This window comes from Paralichthys olivaceus, chromosome 18 (assembly GCF_024713975.1).
Source record: "Paralichthys olivaceus isolate ysfri-2021 chromosome 18, ASM2471397v2, whole genome shotgun sequence".
In the NCBI taxonomy this organism is placed as follows: domain Eukaryota; kingdom Metazoa; phylum Chordata; class Actinopteri; order Pleuronectiformes; family Paralichthyidae; genus Paralichthys; species Paralichthys olivaceus.
This window is the reverse complement of record NC_091110.1, coordinates 3,688,506-3,716,409: the sequence shown is the minus strand read 5'-3', so window position 1 is coordinate 3,716,409 and position 27,904 is coordinate 3,688,506. Positions and strand designations below refer to the sequence as shown.

Here is a 27,904-nt window from a genome sequence, read left to right as displayed (position 1 = left end):
CTATTAGACAGGTACAAAAGAAAATGGAGACATTGTATTGTGCAGGAATTCATCTTTTACTTTTATGTGCAACATCAATTAGTAAGAGAATAGAGGTGTCACTATGATCACAAACATGATGCAGCATCATGTCAGTTTCATTTGCACATTTACTGTAACTTGTGTAAAGCACAAAGTCAAAGCCAGAGAGAGAATGAAGTTAACAAACAAAGTCATTGTCCTGCTTCCTCAGGAATGCCCCGTTCCAGTTTCACCTCGTTTGAACTGTAATCAGAAAAGAAACAGACTCATGTAAACACAGCGAATCCTCTACTCACATTATCCACTGATTATCACATATGAGCCTCAGGAGTTTGAGCGTCAGCACTTACCGCGTTCTTAAGCAGGTTCCCAGATTTGCTGAAGATATTTTGCTTCTTGGAGGACGGTTTGGGGGCCTCAGTGTTGTTCTGTGGGGTCGCCTGAGGCTGAGCGGGTGGAGGAAGTGACGACGAGGACTGTGACGGGCTTGGTGCGAAAGGTTGAGTTGGGATGTAAGGCTGGGAGGAAGTGAAGGTTTGAGACGGTGTGAAGGTTTGAGATGGTGTGTATGTTTGAGACGGTGTGAAGGTTTGAGACGGTGTGTATGTTTGAGACGGTGTGTATGTTTGAGACGGTGTGTATGTTTGAGACGGTGTGAAGGTTTGAGACGGTGTGTATGTTTGAGACGGTGTGTATGTTTGAGACGGTGTGAAGGTTTGAGACGGTGTGTGTGATTGGGCCTGTGTGTAAGTGTTTGTTGGAGTGTGAGCCTGAGGCAGAGAGAAGGGTTGCGTTTGAGTCGGGGCGAACGGGTTGTTTTGAGCAAAGCTCTGAGTGTTCAGGTAAGGCTGCGTTTGCGAAAAGGACGACGGCACCGGCGTGGAGTCGAGCAGAGTGGGTGGCGGCGGCGGCGGGAAGTGATCAGATGCCTCCTGTTCGTCGTCAGCGGTCTCAGAGGGGCCGAGCTCGTAGTGCCTCTTCCTCAGCTCCCCCAGGCGGACCCGCTCCTGCTCCAGCTGGCTCTCCAGCTGCAGCACCTTCACCTGAGAGGTTCAGGAAGCAGAACGCCCTCATTAACTTCAGAGTTACGATCACCGGGAGGTGCACAAAACGAGCCGGGACAAAATGAGCCTCACCTGAGCCTCCATTTCTTCTTTCTTCAGCTTGATCAGAGACATGCCAGAGAAGTCCATCATACCTGCAGACACATCAGAGATAAGGTTGCTATCAAACATATTTAATCATGTGGGCACTTTGTCAATAACATTTTGTACAGACTTTCACAGATGAACCCAGCTGATGTTGGTGATCCCCTTACTTTTACTGTAGCCACATCACGAGTTTGACATTATACGTTTCTCTTGTTCTGTGTTAAAGCTCCATGTCAACGAATTGTTCCTTGTCATTAGTGAGTCCTCCTCAAACAGTTCTACAATATACTGACTTTTTATTGTTTGTGTGCTGGACATTATGTGCAGAGCTTTTTATAAACAGTCTATGGTGCAAGGTGAAGTTAGAAAACTTTGTGTTCATCCTACGCGGTTTGTCTGCAGTGAAGATTTTACAGTCAATGTTTATCATAAAATGAAACTAAATGTTCTTTATCACTGTTCACATGTGTGGTTTATATGTAAGTTTGAATGATTTGCTTAACTGCTGTTGTTTTTGTTATACATTGTCGACTATTCCAGAGGTCTGTGAAGCAACTGATACAATCTTCAGACTCAAGTCCACAACGTTTAAAAAAAAAAAAGCTCTGTAATTTAGCTGCTTTTACTTTGAAGACAAATTGTCAAACAAGAAGTGATTCTATGATTCAGCATCTGTCCATTTTTGTCTGTGTTTGTCTTATATGGTGAAAAAGATCTGTCAGTAGTTTTAACCCACAGTTTGACCCAGTTTCTAACCGCTGCTGTAATTTATCTGAGGACGTAGAAGGAGACATGTTCACAGGATGAATTGTTGTAGAACTGTAAAGGTTCATCTACTTCCTTCTCTCACCCTGGTCGGAGATCTGCTGCTGCCCGTGCTTGGTGGAGGTGACGACCACGGCAGCCATGTCGTTTACGTGTCGCGAGGCCTGCTGCAGCGTGCTCAGCTTCTTGTTGTTACGGTCAGCTTTCACCTGAAATGATATGTCGAATTTAGTGACACTCCATGGTGACTGGTTTTCATTTAAGTATAATTGTATGTGGGTTGCAGAGATGACACAGTCTTCTATGTTATTTCTCAACGAGACACACTGTGTACTATTTTTAACCTAACCCTGTGCAGTCTGGGCCGATTTGGTTTTATTTTCCCAGCTTTTAACATTTCTCACTCTGAGATTTATCGCAACACGGTGGAGGCTCATCTGGAGGTGAATTTCACACGTGGAGGTCACAGAACTAAAACATTTCACAACGCTGAATAATCAATTACAGTAAATAATCCGCAGAGGTTCATGGGAAAATTTTTTTCAACGATACTACCTCTAAACAGGAGACAGGCCGAATGAAGAGGGATGACTGTGTTCTGCAGATTATCTGGAGTAATAAGGGAAACAGTTAGATAACACTGGCAGTGTGAGAATACAGTATGTGGGTGAGCCAAGACGGTAGAGATGGAGCTTCTTTTAATAACGACGACAGTGAGAGGAAAGAAGAAGCTTTTCTCTAATCTCAAACCGACAATAAACATACGTTTAGAGGATAAATGCCTTTTCGGGGGAAATAAGTGGACCCTGTTCAAATCTGGTATTAATAATAATAATGATAATGACAATGATAGTAATTATAATAATAATAATAATAATAACTATATTGATATAACCATTTTAAAAAAAGAGTTTACAAAGTGCTAGCAAGAAAAGTAAATATTAAAGAAATAACAGTGAGCAGGATGCAATGCGACAAGGGGGCTAGACAACCACGTTTAGGTGGTCGGAAACAAGATAGTGTTCAAATTAAATGAATAAATATACAGCCATGTCACATGAACACATAAAAATAAAAGGTGAAAAGAATATGATAAAAACACAGTAAAAAAACACACCACGTGAAAGTAAGTCTATAAAAATGGGTTTTAAGAAGTCACTCATTAACATTCGACCTGAGGGATCCGAGCACGAGAGGTCAACACCTGTTACAGGAGTGAATGCACCAGAGCGTCCACGCATTCAATTTCTCAGATCACATTCAGAGGTGGTCCGAGACACGTGGTCACAGAAAATCTTTCATAATAGTAGATCTGCACACTGACAGCTCTTTGATTCATTCAGACCTTCCTGACTGCGCTCTTTATCTCTACCTCTCTGTCTTTTGCTCATGCTAATACACACACACACACGCACGCACGCATGCACACAGTGACATCGGAAGCATCTTCAAACTCAGACTTGGCAGAAACAACACAATTTGATCATCACAAACAGAAAAGACATGTGTGCCTGCTTGCATATAGAAGAGTGTGGAAGTGACAGGGGTCTCTAACTCGTCTCACAGTCTCATATATTCTTCAGTAGAATCAGAATCTGAAGCCTAATTGTGCAGTAGAGTACTTAGTTACTTTCCAATGGTGGTTAAATGTGCATCACATCACTCTCATAAACAAATTAACTCACACCAAAGGATCCACTCATATAAACCTCATTCCACAGCATCCACATCAGTTTGTGGTGGACAGTTACACATCTCTTCCTAGTCTCTCTCTCTTCTGCTTCCCAATTTCTCTCTCTTCTCCCCCTCTTTTCCACCAACCTCTCCTCTCTCCTCTCTCCTCTCTTTTATTCTCCCTGTTAAAAGAGTGTTGCTCGTTGTGGGGACTGTTGGGTTTCTCTATGAGTTTGTAAAGTCTCGGCCTTACTGTGAAGAAAGCCTTGTCGTACTGTATGTTGTGATTTCCTATGCAAATAAAACTGAACTGAACTGAACTGGAAACCTCCCTCAGGAGCATTTAAAGTGGTGACACTGAAACTTTGACTTGTTACTGTACCTTCGAGGCAGCGACCAGCTGGGCGGTGCTGGCGGCGATCTCATGTGAACAGGCGATGAGCTCCTCGTACGTACCATTTTCACCCACAACCCGGTCAGCTGAGTCTCTAAAGGAAGAGAGGTGAACACGTGCACGGACAATCTCATTGCACAGTGTGTCATTCAGCACCAGTCTTATATAACTCGTAATAAGCAGAACGTGTTTGCACTGATGGTGTTTGGTACTTACAGCAGCTGTGTGGCGCCCCAGCCCACGGCCTTGGACGCAGAGATGAGTCCCTCTGTCCAGCGAGAGTTTTTGGCATAAAAGTCTGGAACCGATGCTGCTCCCTGTGGGGAGAGTGATTACAGATGCATGACTATGTCTGTGCAAAACACTTCTGTGGTTTCTATCATTGTTAAAGTAGTGTTTCCTTTAATAACCACAATAACCTTCAAATGGTCTCACCAGCCAAGGACGAATAAAACTAATATTGAAAACCAATAAATACAGCCTCGGTTTATTTATTATCTATGTTCATTTACTGATATTTGTATCACACTATTTTATTTTACTATATACCTTTATCATTACATGACCAAAGAAAATCCAATAATACAATTTATTGATAAAAGTGACTTTGAGTTGGATGGGTTTATCCTTTTGAATTTAATGAGGTAAAATTGAAGTCTCTTGCTTTTATCACATTAATCTGTGGTGCAAACAAAAAGAATAAAACTAACATTGTTTTTCTATCTTTAGGCACTTTCCTTGAATATTCACAGTGGTGATAAATGTTTCCTTATGCAGTATGTGGGTCGTTTAATGAAATTTGTATTTTCTGACTTCCAAAAATAAAAGAAGTAACTATGTAACTTGACGATCAGCTCATCAGATCCTCTTTTTGTACAACAGAATGGATGAAGTGTTAACACTTCACTGGAGAAATAAGAGAATATAGTAAATCTTGCCTGATTCAAATTTAACATCCATTTAAATTTTTGAGCACTGTGCACCAGAATATTCCAGGGTTTTTCCCATTCTATTGATTTTGCATTATTCATTAGTTTTCACAGCACAAAAGAGAATGTGTTCGTACAGAATATAAAACTGTTAATTTTACAGGTAATATGAAGGATAGAATAAATAGGAAAAGGGTTTAGATTTTGATTTAAATCCTTGTTTCTGATTGATGATCACTTGCAAGCTGCTTTTAAAGGTTACTCGAACACTTCACTGTATAGGAATAATAAAAAAGGAATAAATATCTTTATAAATATGAGTTCTTTTTCACAAAAGAAAGCTTTAGCTTCTCAGAGGAACAAGGTCTGGAACTTACCCTGCCTCCTTCCACAATGTCTTTCTGTAAATCAGTAGAAGCCGTCACCAGCATATGAACGGCCTGGAGAGGAGAGAGAGCACAGCCGAAGAAATGAACATGAAGTGGAATTCGAATCATCAGTTCATAGAAACGTATTTGAAACTAGAAACTGGTTTCTTACCTTCATCAGGTCTGAGCAGGATCCCAGGATACTGCGAGGAAACACAAGGGAAATAATAAGAAATAAACATAAGACGATGTAAACGATTGATATAAACAGCCCAGCTCTAAAGTTTTCATCGTACCCCTGGTTGACCTCCAGCTTAACACCAGTAGTGTCTCTCCTTGCCTGGTTCATTATCTCCTGTGAAGCAGAAGTGTAAACAGAAACGTTAAGTTAAGTCACACAATGTCCGGGAGTTTTTCAAATTTGCATCCGTCCTTACGTCCATTCGCAGCACGGCCTCCTCGATGGCAGTGGAGGTAGCGATCATCTCTCTGTCCACCATGCTTCCCAGCTCTTCTTTCAGCACATCCTGCCCCTTTGGACGCAATTCCTTCACAAGAAATAGTTTGTAACAGGTTAACACATAAATATCCCAATTTATTAGATGTGGGCAAGCTGGGGGGGGAAATAAACAGAGAGAGGGAAATGTAATAATGCCCAATGCTGCAGTGTATAATGTTTACTCTGGTCTTCTTTCTGTTGAGACGTGGATGCAACTCATCTGCATCATCTTCCATTTAAATCAAAACCTGAGAACCGTTTACTGACTCTATATATACACTCAGGAAAGCATTTTTCCAAACAATACATTTGGTTAAGGAAATTTGTTGACTACTAATAATATTAATTACAGTTCTTAACATTATGTGGTCCTACAGAATCAACTTGTTAGCACTGAGATGGAGAAATTGGCTTTTGAATTTTATGCTCCGCACAAAAGGAACATTCAGAAAAGTCTCTTTAAAATGATTCAGGGCAGTGGGGTTGTGAAATTGGTCTCATTGTTTTTAGATATTGTTTTTCTTCTTTCCTGTGCTTTATTTTGCTCAGTACTTATCTGATCATTTATGGATCATTATTTCTTATATTGTATATTCCTCTGGAACAAAGAGCTTACTCTCAGTGGCCCTCCCTGTATAAAGAAAGGTTAGAATGAATAAGTTCATGATTAGGGCATTTGAAACCTAAGTTTTCAGGGGCTTTAACATTTGCCGCTAGATCTACACGTATTACTGTGATGAATCATTTTTAATTTAAAAGGTCCTTGTGTGTCACTATAGTATCCTGTCAGCCCAAGATTTAACCTGCCCTGCCTGAGCCCGGAGCCAGATCCAAACCTTTGGATCAATGGTTCATGCCAGGTCGGGTATTCACTGAGAGATTTTTATCTTTCTTTAGTTTAAATAAATAATACACAGGAGAACTGAAAAGACATGTTACCAGGGATAATACAAATCAGCTCATATGTTATGCTGCCGCCACGTCTGAGTTATTTCTGCATTTACTCCATCAAATGACATGAATCGTAATTCGGACATGTATTAATGGTCCAAAGAGGATGGAGTAAGTTACCAGTAATTAGATATCAGCCTATTTCATTAGACCCTGGTGTAAAGCATTGCTCACAGAGCTGCCAACAATGGCTATAGTCTCTTAAAAGATCAGTTCTGACCCACCTGTCCCAAAGCGAGGATGCGTTGAACAGTGTAGCGTGTGGCAGACGGGTCTGCTCTCTGTAAACTGGCCTGGAACTTCAGATCCTTCAAAAACTGAAGGCAGTTATTCGCACAGTCCCGACAGCTTTCAGTTAAACCTGCATGAGACAAAGACGCAGGACACAAGCGTTAACTGCTTGTGCATAAAGTATTTAGAGTAGTGTGTATCCATAACAGCTTCAATGTGAGCGTGTTTCTCTCACGGTCAGCTTGGTCGGTGGGGGCGGAGTGGGATGTGGCTGCTCCGTTGACGATGGTGTCGGCAGCGAGGTGGGAAAACTGTGTGACCGCCCTCAACAAACCGCTGGCATCTAAAAACAAACAGAGGGGCATCGGATCCACGATCGTCTGAGGTAAACCCAACACACCCCCAAACCTGAACACGTGCGGCCCCTCGCTTACCGTTCATGTTTCCCAGGTAGACCGTGTGGCTCTGCTGCATCTTGTCTATAGAAGCCAGAGTGATTTCAGCACGGTTCACCAAGTAATCTGAAAACCACAGGGAGAACCGGTTCGAGAAATGGAGCTGAAGAGCTAAATTATAAGCAGATTAAAATCTATCAATACACAATCTATACCAAACTTTGATTTAGCTGTAAGTAGATATACTGTAAATCTTTATCAATCTAATCGTCAGAAACTCTAACTGCTCCTGTCGCCGCCCAAAGCTAGATGCTGCTATACAAATTGACAATTTGGTATAAAGCAACAAAATACATCTATATAGGAAAAGTTGTAATCATTGAAAATATATTATATATTAATTATAATTATGTGTTAATAAGACCATTGTGCTACTTATAATAACATTATGATGAGCTGTAACTAATATGCTGTTTAAAAAAAAACATAGAAGCAATTATCAAACTAATAGGACTCCCTTAATTTATTGTACATAAGGTATTAAATACATTGTGATTGATATTTAAAACTATTTACAGTTTTCTAAATGAAGGGACTGAATTAAACTGAAAACCTTTATCTGTTGGACAGACCTTCCTTCTACCTTTTCTTGTTTCTCTTGTGCTGTGTTGTATATGTCCTCTTGATTATTAATCACTTTGTTATCATGTTCTCTTTAGATATTGTGTTTTTTCCAGAAGTGACTTGTAAATCATATTGTTTTGTTTTTATTCTGTATATTTCTGTGAGAATTCGCTTATTTAATTCGTATGACATTTCTTTTTCCAGCTCTTAGATATCGAGGGCATGGATCTTTCTTTTCCTCCTACCCAGATTTTTGATGGCTGGTAATTATTGCATTTGTACTTGGACTTATTGTCATTTTTGATGTGAAATACAAGACAGAGGTTGCTTTACTGTGGGCACGGATGATTTTGTGTTCCACGCAGACAGAAGAATCAGGTTGTTAGGTTCTGACATAAAATAAACTACATGATTATTGAAACATGAATCAACAGATTGTTAAAGTCCTATAGTGCGATCATTGGGATTATTTGGGGGGGAGGAATTAAAACATTTTCTACCAGGTGAGCTGATGCAGCGGACGTGAATGGGGTCGTCCAGTTTGGCCACAGCGTCCAGTATGATGCCCTCGGCCTCCACCACAGCACACTGCAGCAGACAGAACTGCTCATCCTGCAGCTTCTGGGTCAGCTCCCCCTCACGACAGGCCTGTTTTCAAACACACACATGAGCTCATTAATGATTCACTGCTAAAACATCTATGACAGCTTCTCTGCACGGTCATAAACACAGCTCAGCACCTGCTGCTGTAATTGGGCGTGCAAGCTTCCCAGCTCCATGCTGCTGCGCTGCCTCTCCTGCTCCATGGAGCTCTGCTGGAGCTGAGCTTGTTGCCTGAGGGAGTTCAGCTCAGCCTCCTGCTCCCTCATTGACCGGAGCATCCCGTCCTTCTCCGCCTGCAGCCCTACTACTGTACTGCTCAGCTGGGTACCACTCTGTGGAACACAACATGTACAGGTGTTTTACTGCCAATGCTTCGCTTGGAGAGGATTTGGTGTGATGACGTACAGAAAAAGTTATTGGTACCATTTCTTTGCTCATCAGGGCGTTGTTTGCACGGGTCAGCTCTGCTCGTGTTGAGTCCAGCTCTCGCCTCAGCCTGTCGATCTCCAGCTTCTGCTCTGCATTGATGGCCAACTGTGGAAAACATACAGTATATCATTCAGACTAACCTGTAATAAACAGGAAAGAGCTTTGGCGATAGGGCAAATGGGAGGGGGTGATTGTTTCAAATGCAGCCTGCTCTTTCTTGCTTTTCCAGGATTCCCAACGCTAGCTTTTAAGAAGAATGATCCAAAGCTGAAGTACAGATAGAAAAAGTCGAGCTGCAACACAAAATTAACTGGAAACTATTTTGATAATTAATTATCTTTACTCTTTCTGAAGAATCCAAATGGTTTTGTTTAAACTCTGATAGTAAACTGAATATTTTGGGGCCTGGGGCTGTTGGATTGACAAAACAAGTCACAAACAACCTGGACTGAGACGTACATTTAACTATGGACAGGAGCCTGGACATGAATAGTACTGGAAACGGATTCTAAAAGAAACTGGTCAGGGGATCTGGAACAGAGGGGATATGAGAGGAGCGGCAGCTACAGCTCAAACAGGTTACAACTTACAATGGTAGGTGGTTATATTTCTTTCTCTTGGGTAAAACCAAATCATTTCTAAGCAGTACTGTTCACTGCAGACACTGACACGTTAGAAGCTTTGGAACCAGCACTCTGTAGTATGTACCTGTTGCTGCAGCTGAGCTCTCAGCGCCTCCAGCTCTCTGTTGGTGCGGTCTCTCTCCAGGTCCAGGGAGCCCTGCTGCTGCTGCGCCTGCTGTCTCAGCGAGGAGAGCTCGGCGTCCCTCTCTCTGGCGGCACGGAGCAGCACTTCCCGCTCCGCCTGCAGAGCGACCAGGCTGCTGCTCACATGAGATCCCTCCTGCACAAAGTGACACAGTAAATACCGTGTGTGGACTGTGACTTATCATCAATAGGTGACTTACTGTGGGTTGAAAATGTTGCTGACTAATCCTGAGATAATTAGTCATGATCTCCATATCACACTATGAGTTACATGGTGGTTCTGAATGACTGATAAAAGTGATTGGAAATATAAGCTTTATCCAATATTATATCTCATGAGCTGACCTTTGTAGAAGTGATATTAATTATCATTTTATCACATGTATTTCACAATGATCTATGGATACAGTTCCTTTTGCCAGACCTTTTTCTGGTATTGGTGCCTCCCAGTGCCAACCTGTCAGAAATTTGTTGAGTTATTTGTGTTGGACTGACCATGTGTCCATACATGACCCCTTTTTCTCTACCAGTCAATGGACAGGACAAGTCTGCATGGTGTGTGAGTAGAGACTTAGACCAATCAGTTTGAGGCGTCCAAAAATGCTTTATATAACCTTTGTCCTACAAGATGCTTGACAGAGTTAAAATGTGGTAAAATTGTCTCCATGTATTGCAAACAATATATTCTACTTTAATCCCTCTGTGTTTTGTGCCTACTTGTGTCTGCAGTAATTTAGTTGCTCAGATCCACTTCCAGCAAACCCTCGTGAAATGCAGCATAGTGCAACACAGAGTCTGTGTGTGTTTGGTCATAATTTTAGTCAATAAATATCATGCTGTTTATGACAAGTACATTGGCTGTGGCTGAGGGGCTAGAGCGGTTGTCCTCTATCCAGAAGTTTGGCAGTTTGGTCCCAGTCTTCCCCATCTGCATGTCATTGCCTTGGGCAAGATACTGAACCCCTGAATATAATTTAGCAGTCAGTAGCTAGAGAGCTCAAAACACAAAGGCCAAAAAGTTAAATAACTTTAAATACAAACTTAAAATATGGCTTCAAGAAAACTAAACTTGTTATCATGAGTTAATATTCCACTTTATTTTGTGTGTTCCAGTTTACACACATATTTTATTCTATTTGAATGTGGTAGTGGTTTGTTACCCTTTGTAATTTGGGAATTTTAATTTTTTTGTTTTTCCATAGTGTTTTAATTATGGGTTTGTTAATTGTTGTTAGTTTGGATGGTGAATTATCTTTGTAAGAACTGGCTATTAGGACAACTGATGATGGTTTGAGTGAGTGTATTTTCCATCGAGTCTCACCATCTCTTTATTCTGCAGGGCGCCGCGAAGGAGGGCCAGCTCTGCTCGCTGCTCCAGCAGTTCCTTGTTGAGGCGGTCGGCCTCCTGCTGCTGCTGACTCATCTGAGTGGGAGAGGAGTCACTCATTCAGTATTTATTCATGGGAGTCTTTGTAAACCAGGGACAAACCAGGCGGGGACAGATGATATCAGACGGTGTGTAAGCTGTGCTATCGGGGGCTGAAGAGGTCTCACCGTATTTCTTTTCTCCTGCCGTAGAATTTCCAGCTCACTTTCTAGCTGTTTCTTCGCTCTCAGTAAATCATCTTGTTCTTGTTTTGTTCCGGACAGCGCCTTCACTGTCTCTGTGTTCTGCATGTGGAAACATAAATACCAAATATTAGTGAAAGGTATGTGGATCTTCTCATCTGACTATCAGACAGTGGAGAAGCATACTTCCCAAAATGTCCAACAACTCCTTTAAGGATGTGACAAACACAACAGTGGTGGTGCAGTTTACCTTCTTCATTAAGTCAGCGTGACTGGTGACCAGCTCGGCGTGTCTCTCTTTGAGCTGAGTGAAACGAACCTCCGCCGCCTGAGCTCTGCCTGTGCAGACGTGACGGTATGTTTCAGTAACGTTCAGCAACATTCACGTTTCACATTCGCCTGCCCACAAAACTGTATACTCACCATCTGCCTCCTTCAGTCCAATCTGAGCCCCCACATTGGCGACGTTATTGCTCCGCAAAGCCTCCATTTCCACCCGCAGGTGTTCGTTTTCCACCATAGCCATCTGCTTGTGGGTGCGCTGCTCGTCCAGCTCAGCTTCCAGACGATTCACTTGAGCCTTTAACTCAGTCACACACCTCTGAGCCTGCGGACAGGAGGGACAGGGTGTACTGTATGTGTATGTGAAAAGTCCTCACAGCTGCAGGACGAACTCTTAGACATGAGATGGGGTCGTGGAGGGAGATGTAAGACACAGTGCGAGGTGAAAGGGACAAGTGCAGGGTGGTGTTTGAGAAACAAGTGGGAGTAGGTAACAGCAGCAGTGGCAGGGACACATGCTCAGGAACCCTTCGTGCCCAAATGCTGCAATTTACATCTAAAATCTTTATTTTAACAATTCTTCTGTGAGTCAAATCTGACGCTTTGACATCTGCAGCAAATGTATGTCCATAAATAATACAAATGGTAAATGGTCTCTATTAATATAGAGCTTTCCTCAGCTTGACCTCTTTTACAGATCAGTTTTGCCATTCACCCATTCACACACACATGCATCTATGTGCAGCACATTCTCTAACATACATCACTCACACAATGCAGGCACAGTCGTCAGTGGCAAATTAAGGTCTGGTAACTTGCTTAAGGACACTTCAGCATGCAGACACCTTTACAGAGACTGAACCTCCGACCTTCTGGTTAGTGGATGACCCACTGTACCTCCTAAACCACAGCAGGCCGAAAAACATGTCTCTTGCAACTGCAGGAGTAGCAAAATAATCCTCATGTTTGCTTTTAAAGCCTGTTAATCCAGTTGTCTGTATATCCATGGGTCTATTGCCAACAGGTAACTACTACTTTGGCAATTTTTTGTTGCCAATTTGCCAAAATGTAAACACAAATAAGATTTGTTCCACAGCTAATTTTCAACTTTGCAGTTTTCTTGATTTTGTTTAAACGTATAGACACCAACTTTGTCCAACTGTCCAACAACAGGGTGCAGGACTCACCTCGGTCCTGATGAGCTGCAGCTCTGGTTTCAGCACCTCCAGCTCCCTCCTCATGCTCTCACTCTCCGTCTCTCTCTGCTCCAGAGAAGCATCGGGTGCTGCCATTTGGCTGAGCAAATAGTACTGTCATGAGAAAAAAGCCTCAGAGTTATCCAGACTACCAGACATAATCAGAACTTTCACTTTATGGAAACTTTATCACCTGTGGCGGTGCTTCTCTAAACTCCGACTGTGGCTCCACCTCCTCGTCCTCTTGCCGCTCCTCGCTGGGCATCACCACCACTGGCTTTTTATACTCGGCGAAGGCAGCAGCTCGGAGGAAGTTTGGCGGAGACTGCAGGGTTATAATAAACAAAACACACGGACGTGATTGAAATTCACATAAAACTGATTCATGTACGCACAGAAACTCCCAAACCTATTACTTACGTCTGGGAGATCTGGGATCTGGATGATACTTTTGAAGTACTCCATTTCCCTGGCTCTGTCAAAGAACTGTGTGAGGCTGTGGAAGAAAATACAGATCTCGTTAGAGATATAAAAAAGTTCTGATGCAGAATAATACTAATATATATACTAATATACTGTGTTTATTTTAATCTACAGTTGCTCTTCAAGGGCAAAAGGGATTTTCTTAACTTTGATGTAGAGATATGCTGTTTAAATACAGGAGTTTTGTATCATGTTTATCTAGAAACCAAAGAGCTTTAGCTGCACAGACGAATCCTGTATTTATCCTCTGGGAGGGTTGCATATTCTGATTTTCAAATGAAAACCATGAAAAATTCTGCCATACAGATTTACTTTATAGCTTTGTCTCAGAATCCTGGAAATGACGACAGTGATTCAAACTGATTTTTCAGATTTATGTTTCTGGCAGTGATTTGTGAATTTTGTTACAGGCAATGATGGTCTAAGGATTTAATACATAGCAAAACACTTTGGGCCAGATTTGGCTCACACTTCCCACATCTGGCCCGCATGCCGTTTGGAATGGTGGCACTTGGCCCCTCCTGCCAGATCTGGGCCTGATGTAAACTATAGCAATACCGCATGTCAACCAAAAGTCCCAAAGGTGGCTTCGGGCACAGTAATGAAAATCTAATTAACACATTTATTCACTATAACCTACCTTGTAAAAAGATCACGGAACCGCTCTCTGTGTCCAAGAAGAGCATCTGGGGTGATGCCTGTAAAGCAAAAGAAATGACGAGTCGATCTAACGCAGTGAGGTCTGAGTGGATAAAAACATACTGTCTGTGGTTGGGTGTGTGGTTGTGTGTGTGTGTTTGTCACTCACGGCTGTGGAGTTTAAACATCAGCAGCACAGAGAAGTGGTAGAGGAAGCTGCAGTCCAGTATGAGCGGTATCAGAGGAGTCAGCCTGCACCTTCCAGCCGGAGTTGTAGATTTGGCCCCGTTGGTGTCGAGCTGACGCAGAACTTTAGACGAGAAAAACATGGCAGCCAAATAAAAGAGATGAGCCTACAAGTATTCTGTATTTTTTTATTTTCATTAACTTGATCTCTTATCTCTGCTATTATCCCCACTGGTTTTATTAGCGTTGTTTTAATATTGTTAAACAAACAGTGTTTTTAATCCGTTTATTGAGTTATTTGAGCTGCAACTTTGCTTGAAAGGTGCCATACAAATATTGTTTTATTATAGCTATTATTAATATTACTATTATCATTATTACCACTAGAACAGCAACTTTGTATTAATCTGCCATTGATTTATATTTATATCAACCATTAAGAAAATATGTAGGCTATATTTATGATATATTTTTAAACATGTATATGTTAAGAAAGAACTAAGGTGCTTGAGAGAAAGAACCACAGACAGTGGAGGGAATTCAGAAGGTACTGACATGTGGAAGAAACAAATTATTATTTGACTCGAAAATAATATCACAGTCTTTATCATTTAAAAGTCAGCTCATTACAAACTGATCACGAAGGTTTTTGACAGGATTATGGACTGACCTGTCTCAGCCATCTTCAGTCCAGCCTCCATGTAATCCAACAGCTCCTGTGTCATATCCAACCTACGGTATGATAAAACACATATTAGACAGGAAATTACAAATTGTGTGGCAGCTGCTCAATAACAAGTGAGTGAGAGAATAAAACTTACACTTTGTTCATGTCAGTTCCTGCTTCCTTCTCCAAAGTCTCATCACTGGCCTCCAGGTTGCCTGGAATCACCTTGTGCTGTGGAGGAGGAGGTTTTTGTCTTCAAACTAACTGTTATCATTTTAATTCTCTCACATATCATCAGATACACAAATAGAAAAGTCTTACCTTTGCATGAAACTCTATTTTGTGGCAGAGAAATTTGGCTGACAGGGCGACAATGTGGCCATATCGATCATGCAAGTTTCCCTGGAATGAATAATGATATATTAGATTGGAAGAGAGCTCACAGGAGAGAGAATATGAAAGACATATTGCATACATATTACGTCGTTACTTTCTTTGGTACATTTTCTACATTAAGTAGATTTATTTTTGGGTACTTTTCACTTTTACTCTACTACATATATCAGCATATATCCGTACTTTCTACTTCTCTTCATTTTAAAAGTGGATTGCATTACATATTTACAATAGTGTTTATATTTTTATAAACATACACATTCACAAATCTGAGTATAAACATCTAGATCCACATTTGTAAATCATATACAATAATAATAATATATAATAATACGGAGGTATGGTCTGAATTCTGTTTCACGGTGTCCACTCACCCAGAGGATGCCCATGTCTTTCACGTTGCGACAGTATCGGCTAGAATCTCTAACAGCCTGTGTGGGATCAGACAGACACACGTGAGATTAAACATCAGCAGTGTGGAGGTGAAAAGTCATGGTGAGGTAAAGGAGAGGAAGAATTTGAACTTGCATTTCTGTGTCCGTCCCTGAGCAGTTTGTGCAGCAGATAGCAGAACTTCCAGCTGATCAGGGCGTTACTGGACAGAGGCAAGTTCAGGGTGTAGGACCAGAAGGTGGAGCATCCACCCTCCTTGTGACTCCCCATGATGATGTCTTCACAACAGTTAAGGAAACTCCAAAGAACCAACGCACATGAGGAACTCTAGTGAAACGGGCCAATTATGTGTCCAATTCAACCTCAGACTTGTGTCTAGAGAAATCATTTTGACTATGAACCATGCTGACAGGGGTTTTGAGTGACGGCAATGTCAGCAGGTTATCCACCGGTGTAACCCAGACGGAAATATCTCAACAACTATGGACAGCCATGACATTCTGTAGAGATATTCGTGATCTCCAGAGGATGAACCCCTCTGACGTTCCCTCTAGCACCATCAGCAGGCTTGAGTTTTAACTATCTATCTATTCTTCAGGCTATGCTCTCTGTCATTTATAACAGGCAGGTCCTTCGGGGGACAAATTCTATATTGGACACTTGTGATCATCCTCTCAAGAGGGAGTTCCAACTTTTGCCCTCAGGACACTGTTACAGGGCGCCTATTCTAAATAAAGTGATTAGCAGTTAGCTGTTTTTTCTAAAAGAAAATCTGGCTGTCATTGTTTTTGTTGAAAATTGACATCTGCTTTGCATATTTGTAAGTGGTAGGAATTTCCCATTTCCCTGTACTTGCTGAAAAGTGTTTTTATTGTGGATGCTGTTGTTGATGTTGTATCTGTGGTTTTGCAAACTCTTGCTGCACAACAAATCCCCCCCCTCGTGGGACAATGAAGATAATCTAACCCTTATCTTATCTGTCTATATAGCAATTTCAGATACATTGAACATGCACCAATTCATGGCTGTGAAGGTAATTTTCTGGAATTCACAGAGGAATTAAACTTACATCATAAAGTTGGAGAGTGTGAATGTCTCATGTTTTGTTTGGTAAATTGTGTTGAAGACTTCTACAAGAAATATTATCTATATGATATAATATTACAAAGTCCTTGAAGTTGAAATCTTAACATTAAAACATATTGAGAGTACAAGAACACAATCAGAATATTGTACAACAATCTAAATGGAAACATCAGGAGGCAGCTCCTAATATGAATCCATTAAGTTAACTTAATTAAGGACTGTATGGATGATCAAAGAATGGGAATGAACATCCAAACACTTTGCCTCTGCCACTGTTTACAAACCATAGATCTCAGATACAAAGAAATGGGGAAATATCTTAAAATCTACTTAGAATATTATCATGTGTGATTATGATTCCCAAAGGAGAAATCCTTAAAGCTTTGACACACCCTATAGAGCCACCATGTTGTACAATTTAGAGCAAATTGTCTTATCAATTATCAGGGAAAATATTTGCCTTTGTCCAAAATCAGTGTAACCAAATATCTGAAAACCGAATGATCCCCCCATCAGCCTCATCTGTAACTTATTATAATCTAATTATTAACATGATGCTATATCACAAAACCAAGTGGAGATTATACACCAACACGTGATCAATCATATTGAGCACTTTACCTTTAAAAATAGCTGGGATGGCTGTGGACAAGTTGAGCTTCAACTCATTTCCATTTTTAATTTCAGTTTGTCTGCAATAAAAACAGTTCGGTTGATTTTTTAAAGGATACGGCGCACATATTTCTCTTTGGGTGGTGTTTCACCTGAGGTGAGAGTTTTGCTGATACTGTGGAGCTGAAAGAAATGAAAATGGGACAAAAGTCAACGTCAGGCTCAAGGACATATGAGAAATAAGGAGCTGGATTGACCCAGAGGACTGAGTTTTAATATTGCTGAAGTCCGTGAGGTTTTTAATTACAGGCAGATGTTATCTTTTTGTTGGTTTTAACTTTCAAATTAAAATAGTCATCACGTGTTCATTGTCAACAGGTTACAAACTAGAAAACCTTAATTGGAATCTGGAAAAACAAAACCACATGACCCTCGGATAAAAAGCATATTTGCCCCATTAATAGAAAATCAACGACTCACCTGTTGTTTACCAAACTGCTCCTTCTCCGCAGCCAAAGCCTTTTCCGTCTTATTGTCGCTTTTATTCTTTGGTTTGCTCATCCTGCTCACTGTCCTCCACAAAAACTACAAGTCAGATGGTCCCAGTCCAGGTTTCAGCTCATTACCCCCTTTAAACAAAAAGTGCGTCACATCCAAAACGTCCCTCCTTCAAATGTCCTCATAAGTCTCAAAGTTAACCTGAGTACAGATTAAGTTGCTTCTCCTGTGCGTAAAAGCGCACCGGCGTCTTACCAAACGCGTAACCAAGTGCGCTGAAAAAAAAAAAAGGTTGTGATGGTGTCACAGAAAGCTCGACTGTCAAGCAGTAAAACATCCACAGTCATGAAATTTGCGTTAAGATATTTTATCAAAAAGTAGTGACGTGATGGCTGAGTTACAGTGAAGGGCTACAGACATCTCCACTGAGTCACCAGACCAATCTGTAGGCAGTGAAACTGGAAAGACAATACGAGGACACACCACCCAACAGCCCTGTAGGACTGGTTTCACATCTCTCCTACTTCACACAATGCAGCCGTTAACAACCTTAAACAGGATTTAAAAAATACACATAGTAAAAGTATGTAAGAAATAACACATTTGTAGAAAACATACACTGTGATCCACAAACACCAAACAATAAAAAAAGGTTAAGGAGATTTTAAAAATGTTTTACAAACTATATTTGTTATCAGTTCATCATTTTCCTGAGAGGCAGCACAGCTCAACCTTTGGCTGTGTACACACTGAGTCTTTTTAATGTACCGGTAGTAATACTGATTTTTTTGAATCTGACTCCAGTGCTTTAAAGTTCAGTCAATGGCGTCGCTTCAGTAAATAGTGAGGTTTCCATTAAAAAAGCAATCTGTTCTTCAGTCCATGTCGATCCATCCACACGGCCGGCTGGTTCTGTGTCGAGGGCAGGCTTTGGGTGGAGTTTCACTGGCCTGTGAGAAGACAAAAAAATAAAGCTGTTGTGTTCAAACACGCCCAAACTGAGAAGTGGAACACTTTTTAAATGGTAAATGGAAATGGTCTGTATTTTTAAAGAGCTTTTCTAGTCTTGACGACCGCTCGAAAGAGGTCGAGAGGCTCAACGAAGCTGGTGAAACTCCTCTACCTTGTGTAGCGGGGTTGTAGGGTGGTGGTGGTGGGGAGGAAGATGTTGGGGTGACTGGCACTGGGTGTGAGAGGGCTCGGTGGTCCTGCAGCTCAAGGCAGGGCCGGTGTTGTGTGCTGAGCTGTGGGTTCTTAAGCTGCCGTGTGTGGCTTCGTCGACCAGAGAACAGCAGGACAGAGCATCACCAGCCTGGTAAAGAAGGCTGTCAGTAATTTACTGCTGAAGCAATGGATCCACATTTTGGGCAATGTGCATATTCACAGTTTGATCCAGAGTTCGATTTAAAGATTTCTACTTCTCTCATGTCTCATGGCTCTTTATAGGGAGCCGGGTCTCATAGCTCTGTTACTTTCTGAGAGCTGATCGAAAGAGGGCAGGGGTTACTAAGTTTATGTGTTAAATAATCACTACAGGAAAAAATGATGGAATAAGCTTTGAATCAGAATCAAACGTAGACACCCCAATTTCTCTTAGCATGTGTGGATTAGGTTTAACAGCACTAAATTAACTGTATTGTCAGGCCTAGTGTCCATTATCTGCATTGTGAACATTAAACAAGGCGATGCCATATCCCTCATTAATTTAGAACGATTAAAGTAGTCTATGGCTCGGTTGTCTTCATACTTACCAAAGAGTTGTTAAAAAGAATAAGTCACTAAAAGAGCGAGCCTGGCTCTACCCAAAGGCATAAAAATATCTGTTTAACCATTAATTTACATGTTATATGTACAATCATTAATCTATAAGACAAGTGGCACATGACTGGCAGTACAATCACAAAATATCTTTTTCACACTGTAGCGCTTTGTCTGGTCCAAACAATTCTTGAGGTTCTAGTTTGTTACATTCAGTCAGTTTCCAGGATTCACACTGAGCTTTTTTATTTTATCTACCTCCATATTTTCAGTGTCTGCTCAAATTTTCAACTTCAAATGCAACTTAATGTTTCTTACTGAGGTAGTAGTTAGTGATGGCATATTAACATGTGCTTCTACTATTCTTCGGTCCCCTCATGGGTAAAACATAAAAACACATGCTTCACAATGTGCTTCAGTTTCCCTTCAGTGCAAACATCAACCATAATAATAAGCAGATATCTGAATTAACACTTCTCTGACAGGCTCGATATACAGAGAACATTTCGATCCTTTTAAAAAGTGAGAACCTGTGAGCCTGAGTTGTTGTATTTGCATGAGATTTGAAAGATGTGCCTAATAAAGTGGCCACTGAATGTGTAGTTACAAAACAGACATGTGAGTGGTACTGAACTTAATGCCACTCCAATGTCTGTATAGAAAAAAAAAGACAAAAGTTTATTTTCCATCCTTCAAATGAATCCAACGATTGATAGAAACACTGTGATGAACATCGCTTTCATCTTACATCTGTCGCATGTGCTGAGAGGACTCCCAGCTCGTTGCTCGCTGTAAGACCGGCTCCTGGCAAAGTGGACGTATCAAGCACATGTCCCGAGTTCTTTGGTCTGATCGATGAAGGTGATTGGCTGAGCGGGCAGTTGCACGTCAACTCCTCCTGGCTGGGACACAAACAAGAGACACTGGCTCATGAATGTTTTCTGATTCAACTGGCAAGACAACACTATTGCTTCAGTGCAGAAGAAGAGCGTGAAGAAAGGACAGTGTGCTGAATCTGCTCAGTAAGACAAGGTGTAGGAGATCAGATAAAGAAGTGCCTTGAAATAAGAGCTGGTGATTTCACTTTGGGAGAGGAGGTGCTCAAGGTCGAGATGAGCTGCTTGAAGCCTGAGAGGAATGCTCCTGCTCTTTCAGCTCATCTTTAGCAGGAACCAAAAATAAGAACAGTCTGGACTGTGATCACCTTGTGGCCGAGACAGACAACCGTTCTTGGAGGAATTGAGTGGTCCTGAAGGAACATAAACTCATATGACTGTGTTCGAGTAGATTTTCAAATGATGTTTCCTTGCTTGTGTCAGGTGAAATCTGATCCACAGCTTGGTGTCCTGGGTTAAGGCAGTGCTGCTGTTTGCAACTCCTGGACTGTGCATCTGCAGTTGTTTTTAAATTAACTGTCTGTACCCTTTGCATTCTCACTTGCCTGCTGACTGTGTCACGTGATTTTCTGTTGTTGTGGAGATAAATGTCAGTTTAGAGAGTGTCATTGTTTCATCACTGGTCTCCAACACAGTAACATCGGACATATCAGTAAAATCCCTTTAAGAAACCCATATTGTGTCTCACGCATTTACTTTCCTAGATATATTATTCGTGTGCACTGTTCACCTGCCAACTAAACGCAGACTGGTTTTCTCCCGCAGTGTTTCACGGGCACTTTCCAGGTTTAACTGCAGCAGCTGCATGTCATTCCTCTGATTCTCACACACCTGGAACACAGAAAAAATATTGTTTTACTATTAAAAGCTAACTCATCTTAGCATTGTCAATGTCTTAGTACAATACTTCGAGGCCCATGTATACATTTAAAGAGTTACTGGCTGCAGTTGTTTTGCACGTCCTTTAGTAACTCACTGCTGAAGCTTGTGTGCATTTTCAAGTTCTGGAAAAACAAACATATATAGAACTACGGAATATTCAAAAACACTAATTGTAGAACCATTAAAAATTAAACGTGCCGATACTCAGGTTCTTATCAGTAAACTGTGCAGCTTTAAAACGCATTGGACATGACAATGATCCACAGCCACACAGGTGTAAACACTGCAGGAGCACTCCCAGGTATGCAGCCAAACCAGAAACACACCTCGACGACGAGGATGACAACAGTGTGAGGTGGAGGAACGAGGAAGAACTTATCTCCTCAGCTGAGATTGAACAATATATACACCATACTGGATGGACCTCTGCTGGCATTTGCTTCCTTGATTTGTTAGACACCATACCTGTCGCAGGCAGCGGAGCTCCGACATGGTGCGGTCCTGTTTGGAGCGAGACAGCTCCAGCAGCTCGTCTTTCCAGCTGTCGCCCTCTCCTGGTGTAACAAATCAAATGCTGCAGTTACCTCAGCGTGAATGATTCTCAGGTTGGGAGGTCTCAGTAACAAGTTACTGCACAGGATTGAATCAATAAAGGTAGACCGCAGAGATACTGCGTCCATCAAATTCTATACAGCACAAATGAGTGTGAAGGGAAATTTTCATCGCTTGATGGCATTTTTCAAAGATAATGTCAATATCAGTTCACCTAAAAACAATACTCAACAGTGATATTAAGTGATAATGAAAATAATCAACTACAGTCCCAGTACTATTACCTCCGCCAAGGGGATTCTTTTATGTTTGTGTCTGTCTGTCTGTCTATCTGTTCTTTAGCAGGACGACGCAAAAATAACTTAATGCATTACAACAAAACTTGGTGGAAAATTGCAGTATGGTATGATGTTGATGAGTGTGTACAATTTGGCGCAGATCCAAATTCAAATCAGGATCTAGTAAATTGAAATTCGGTTTTATAAGGACAGCAGGTATGGACTCGCTGAGTGTCATTCTATTTCAAGTTATGAACATCTTTTACCTGAATAAATATGTTACATCTGTACTAAACTGTGGTGTGGTGACCAGCAAGAGTTGACATTTATCTCATATAAAGGAGTTTAGGGCCTAGATGGACAGAATTTAGGAGGAATATGACTTATAATGACTTAAATCAAATGAGAAAACATAACACCAAACATAAGACAGAGGGGTAAATTAAGATTATTTGAAATAATGAAGAGCCTTCACATATGCTGTACATACACCAATCATTAAATGCTAACTTTTTAACATAGTTACAATTTCATTTCACAATGATGTCATCATGACTTCATTATAGCATATGATGAAGAATAATTGGTTGATCCAAAAAGGATGCGGGTATTTCCAATGTTACAGCTGATTAATACATATTACTACAGTCCATGAAGTATTTTTTTGATTTCATAATGAATCATGGTGACATCATTCCCACTGTATGGTGATCAATTATTTTTTAATCTATATAAGCTTCAGGCCAGGACTTCAGGCCTATAGAATGTAGAGACACCGCTTAGGAAATTCATAAACTGGATTAAAAGAAGTCCTAAAACAGATAACACTGAAGATAAAAAAAAATATACTGACATGAATAGTTTTGAGAATGGATTTTGCAGTTTAATGTACCTGACAAAGCCAGATCTCTGTGAAGCAGCTGGAGCTCCTGTTTGAGACGAATGATCTCCTCCCTCTGAGTGCTACTCTGTGATATCTGCTGCTGCAGCTCCTCTACAACCAGGACATGACACAGAGGAGAAGACATGCAGAGATGAAATCATCACTTAGAGAATGAGACAATTCAGCAAACAAGACAAAACAGAAAACAAGACATTTGAAGACATCAACCTGGGCTCTGAGAACTAATGATACTTTTTTTATTTCATATACAAGCCAGTGCTAGAAACTAAAGATTTGGGATTTGTCCAACCTGCACAAAGTTGTGAGGAGACCTGGTTTCTAGAACCTGGACAGAGGATAAGAGAAACTGGATTTCTCTAAAACAACACTTATTTCTCTGCCATGTATCAAGGTTACCAGATTTTTAATTAGCTTTTTTAAAAAAACTTCCATCTGAAGTTCCTCTGAAAGTGAAATGCATAAAGTGGTCTTTGAAAGAGAGAGAGAGAACCCAGCCTATTTTAGACCTCTGGCCAATCACTGTGGAACAAGGGCGTAATTGTGGGAGTGTCTCGCTTTGATTGTTTACTTGTGTACCTTTAAGGTGTGTGACCTCATGTCTTGCTTCTCTGTAACGCCGTTTGTTTTCCTCCGAGTCTCTCAGGAGCTTGGTTTCCCGTGAGCTACTCTCCGTTAGCGACGTCTCCAGGTCTCGTAGGCGCCCTGTGAGATCAAGTATGTGACCGGAGGACTCGGTCACATCTTTATCCTGATAGACGACGAAAATATTACGCAGACACAAATGAAATCAACTATAATCCTCATCTGCAAAAATACATATAATAACATCTTTTTTCTGTTACCTTCAGTTTGAGCATGGAACTCAGTTCTTCCTCCCTGACCTGCAGAGAGCCGACTTGAGTGGACAGAGCCATGAGCGTGGAGTTGAGACTTTGGTTCTTCTCCTTAAAGACACCAGAGACACTTAAATGCAGAATAAACACGTCCTGTGTGAGAGGACACTGCTTCTGGGTATGAAATGTATTTAATTAAATCACTTAAATACAAAGCGATTAATAATCAGCTCTTATCCTCCTGTGTACACGAAGAGTCATCACAAGCCAACAGTCCCAGCAGACGTACAAAAACATATTAAATGCAGAAACCAATGAAGAGTGTTGTGTCGTATGTATCCGCAGCCTGACGTATCTTATTCTCAGTGTACCACTGAGCGTTATTAAACACTATGAACTGGGTGACATGTTATCTCAGTACAAGAAACACACTCTCATTTATTTTGACACAGCCCCTACTCCACCAACTCAAACACCAGATGTGGGTTGATCCACCGCTGAAAGTAGTCCCAACAAATGCTGAAACTGGAAGTTGCGTTCGATGTTTTGAACATTTATTGCCTTTGAGTGGTGAGCAAGTAATGGTGCAATATTTTAAAGGTACAGTGTGTAGAATTTAGTGATATCGAGTGTTGAAATTGGATGTTGCAGCTGAACACCCCTCACCTCGCCCTCTCCTTCCAAAAGTGAAAAAGAAACTGTGGTAGCATTCACTTGTCGTGTTTAGTTTGTCCAGTCTGGACTAATGTAAAAAACATGGCAGCCTCCATAGAGAGGACCCCCTCCATGTAAATATAAAGTATTTAAATATAAAGGGTCTTTTCTGGGGTAAAGAAAACTACAATTCATACAATTTGGATGAAATGAACTAGTGAAAACATCATGAGGATTATTCTACATTACATTTCTGCCAATAGATCCCTTTCACCTAAATCTTACACACTGGACCTTTAAAGTGTCTGCACATTAAATACAATTCTACATAATACAAAGTGAGTCTGGTTTATCAAAAACACCAGGACTATGAGCAGTAGATGGTACATTATATTCTATATTCCCACAGAGAACATGAGTGTGTATTGCTGTAGCAGTGGTACCTCAAAGTCTTGACATTTTAGGCTGATGTGCTGCTGTTTCTGTTCAACCTCACAGAGCTGCTGCTGGGCTGCACTGAGCTCCTTCTGGACTTCCCTCTCCCTGGTTTCCACCGCCCACACTCGCTTAGTCAGGACCCTGATCACCTCATTACGCTTCTGCAATTCATCTGTGCAAATAAAACGAAATGAGCTGGCTATGTGAGAGCAGACATACATTTCGAATAAGTTTAAATAATAACTGTGGAGCTGCCCTGAGCAGTTGAGTGGAAAGAAGAGAGAGAATAGAGAGAGGTGGAGAGAGACACCAGGGTATTACTGCAATAATATTATTAACCAACAGCAGCAATAAATTCTTGTTATGATGATATTAATTATTAAAGACAATAATATAAGTAACAAGAAATAAAAACAAATATCTCAATAATAATTATTCTTTTGTGAAGTAAAATATGAAACATTCTCTGTGCTGAGGATTTTTCTGTTTTATGATAGTAAATGTTGGACTGATTAAACAAGAATTGAAATTATAATAGTAATATTCCCTATTTTTGACAAAGCAATTATTCAAGAGAATAATCAAAAGATAAATCGATTATGAAAATAATTGTTAGTTGCAGTCCCACAGGAGAAAGACTGATGCAGACAAATATTCCATTTATCATTTGATATAATTGTTTTGATACCAAACATGGAATCCAGATGTGGTTATTGTTAGATGTAAAAATAGAAAATCGTGTCTTCTGCCTCCTCACCATCCAAACGGGAACACCTCTGCTCCAAGGTGAGCACCCTCTGACGGTCTTGTTCCCAGATGTGAAGTTGCTGATGATGGGAGGCAGCCATCGTGTTCAGCTCCCTCTCCCGGTCCCTCAGCTCAGCCATCAGCAGCTGCAGCTCCCTCCTCTGCCTCTGGATGGTGGAGCGACTCAGGTCATTCACAGGAGACTTTCGATCAAAGGACACAGAGGGACACCAGCATCATAACAACGTGATGGACAATTTATATATGAACAATTTGTAAATTAACTAATTGGTTGACAGAAAACAACAGCAATTATCAGCAACAGATAAACTTTCTAGCAAGTTCTAGTAAGCTAATATTCCCTAAAAAGGCATTTGTAAATGCATAGGTTTATGCTGTTGACTCTCAGTTATCAGATAAGCTTTTAGTTTCACATGAAGTCATCCATAAAAGACCATGACAAGTGAACTTTGGGGGAGTAATGCATACCCTGTGATGTTTTTACTCCAATTAGACAAATGCTAACCCTGTTTATATTTCACAGTGTTATCATTTTCTAACTTCTTCATGCATATGCATATAAACTTTAGATTAACAATCTGTCCATGCTGTGTCAAGTTATTTTCCCCACAAACACACAGACACAGGCACAAAATCAACACCCTGCCTCTGACTATTTCAGTGCACATGGTAGTTATACAATTTATAATCCAGATCCATCTCACCTCAGAGTCCAACGAGTTTTGGGGACAGGGGGCGTCTGCTGGGATAGGAGGGGTCCTCTCTGTCCAGCGTTTTGCTGTGCCCTCCATCTTGAGGCTGGTTAGGACAGAGTTTTGGCTGACATCCAATGTACCACCACCATTTTTCTGAAAATGACATTATATGCATTCAGTTGACAGTTTATTAGGTACACAGCTTTGTGTAGTTTAATAGAACGGCACTTTATTAAGGTTCAGTTTTTGATATTCTACTTTATTACTACCTCCGCCAAGGATGCTATGTTTTTGTCTGCGTTTGTTTATTTGTGTATTCGTTAACAGAATTACACAAAAACTACTGGGCTGGTTACCACAAAACTTGGAGGGATGTTGTACCCATTAAATTTTGGTACAGATTTAGAATAATGGTCAGATCCAGGATTTTCTTTCCACTTTCTTTAAAAATTGAAAGACAGTTCTTGGGCACATAAACACCTGCAGACAAGAATCAAATGGAAACTGCATTTAAAATGATATCTTTCTGACTGTATTCCAACAGTACAGCTGCAGAAGGCTGCAGGAATATAACTCCAGTAATATCAACTTGGGAGAAAAGAATTCAGTCCATGCTGTGATGTGATTACTATTGTTTTGAGGGCAAACTAAAATGATTAAAAACAAATTACTGTAACATTGTACTGGTTCATGTTGATTAGTATTTTGTTGTTCATTGTGTAATGACTGATTGTAAGAATACATTCATTTTACCACAAGTTGTGAGAACGGTTTGCTTTAGTATCATGTGTTGAATGTTTGAGCATTTTACAAACAGACATGTTGGACTGTGTTCCTCTGTTTTCTCTTGTGTGTAGTTTTTAAATGTGATCTCAGATTTGGACAGAGGTGCTGGAGCAATAGAGACAAACTGAAAAAGTAAGAGAACAGACATCAGCATGACACTGACCTTCTTCACAGGGGTGCTGTGCCAGGGCTCAGCTGGGGAGTCTGCAACACAGCTACACAGTTAAAAACAGTGGTGATCAAACACAGTGAGGGTGTGAGCCATCGACTGTGTGTGTGTGTGTGTGTGTGTGTGTGTGTGTGTGTGTGTGTGTGTGTGTGTTTACCATGTGGAGGAGAACAGGGGAAACAGGCTGATGCTCTTCCATCTGAGGGGGGTCTTCTTCTCCCTTCGTCCATCTCATCCATGTTCCATCTCGTCCATGTTTTGAAACATGTCGCTGAAATATCGTTCGATCAATCTAAGTTCAACAGAAAACGCACAGGGCGAAGTGACGTCAGCTTCTCACAGAGTTTCACTAACTTCTCGACGTAAACAGCTGAAGAGCAGAGACGAGGAAGGGACAACTACGTCATATGGAAGGGACTACTACGTCATCAAACGGACTTACTGCTATTGTTCTTTTATTTCATTTTATTTGGATTCCCAACG

At 40.9% G+C, this 27,904-nt stretch overlaps 2 protein-coding genes across 6 annotated transcripts; both read right to left on the bottom strand.

Moving 5' to 3' along the window:
- Nucleotides 1-32: 32 nt before the first annotated feature.
- LOC109626567 (huntingtin-interacting protein 1-related protein-like) lies at nt 33-18,160 on the bottom strand. Its single transcript, XM_069514251.1, has 33 exons — nt 17,791-18,160; nt 17,430-17,493; nt 15,748-15,890; nt 15,594-15,650; nt 15,145-15,225; nt 14,978-15,054; nt 14,827-14,888; nt 14,140-14,280; nt 13,972-14,029; nt 13,269-13,344; nt 13,042-13,173; nt 12,840-12,962; nt 11,794-11,977; nt 11,621-11,709; nt 11,356-11,472; nt 11,123-11,224; nt 9,743-9,937; nt 9,029-9,139; nt 8,743-8,937; nt 8,503-8,650; nt 7,418-7,504; nt 7,219-7,326; nt 6,977-7,113; nt 5,740-5,850; nt 5,599-5,657; nt 5,475-5,505; nt 5,312-5,374; nt 4,222-4,322; nt 3,994-4,099; nt 2,023-2,146; nt 1,158-1,219; nt 372-1,064; nt 33-264 (listed from the first exon to the last, which is right to left on the bottom strand). The coding sequence occupies exons 1-33, from the start codon at nt 17,869-17,871 to the stop codon at nt 229-231; spliced, it is 3,954 nt and encodes a 1,317-aa protein (XP_069370352.1). The 5' UTR covers nt 17,872-18,160; the 3' UTR covers nt 33-228.
- On the bottom strand, nt 18,160-27,817 carry ccdc62 (coiled-coil domain containing 62). Of its 5 annotated transcripts, none has more exons than XR_011239206.1 (13): nt 27,579-27,817; nt 27,416-27,456; nt 26,476-26,619; nt 25,761-25,953; nt 25,009-25,175; nt 23,921-24,022; nt 23,655-23,826; nt 23,067-23,168; nt 21,810-21,898; nt 21,193-21,293; nt 20,315-20,468; nt 18,932-19,133; nt 18,160-18,758 (listed from the first exon to the last, which is right to left on the bottom strand). XR_011239206.1 is itself a non-coding variant. In XM_069514254.1 (13 exons), the coding sequence occupies exons 3-13, from the start codon at nt 26,560-26,562 to the stop codon at nt 18,684-18,686; spliced, it is 1,431 nt and encodes a 476-aa protein (XP_069370355.1). In that variant the 5' UTR covers nt 26,563-26,619; nt 27,416-27,467; nt 27,579-27,817; the 3' UTR covers nt 18,160-18,683. The 5 variants fall into 5 exon arrangements, 4 of the variants coding, with proteins under 4 accessions (XP_069370355.1, XP_069370353.1, XP_069370354.1 ...); XM_069514254.1 differs by having other exon boundaries at nt 18,932-19,120; nt 27,416-27,467; XM_069514252.1 differs by having other exon boundaries at nt 18,932-19,120.
- Between the last annotated feature and the right edge of the window lie 87 nt (nt 27,818-27,904).

Coding starts and splice junctions, on each gene's coding strand:
- ccdc62 (XM_069514252.1), bottom strand. CDS start 27,660: ATGGATGAGATGGACGAAGGGAGAAGAAGACCCCCCTCAGATGGAAGA. Junction 26,620..27,415: donor ACAGCACCCCTGTGAAGAAG/GTCAGTGTCATG, acceptor TGTCATTTTCAG/AAAAATGGTGGTGGTACATT. Junction 25,176..25,760: donor GAGGTGTTCCCGTTTGGATG/GTGAGGAGGCAG, acceptor TTATTTGCACAG/ATGAATTGCAGAAGCGTAAT.
- LOC109626567 (XM_069514251.1), bottom strand. CDS start 17,871: ATGAGCAAACCAAAGAATAAAAGCGACAATAAGACGGAAAAGGCTTTG. Junction 13,174..13,268: donor AGATCCCAGATCTCCCAGAC/GTAAGTAATAGG, acceptor ATAACCCTGCAG/TCTCCGCCAAACTTCCTCCG. Junction 4,100..4,221: donor TGGGGCGCCACACAGCTGCT/GTAAGTACCAAA, acceptor CTCTTCCTTTAG/AGACTCAGCTGACCGGGTTG.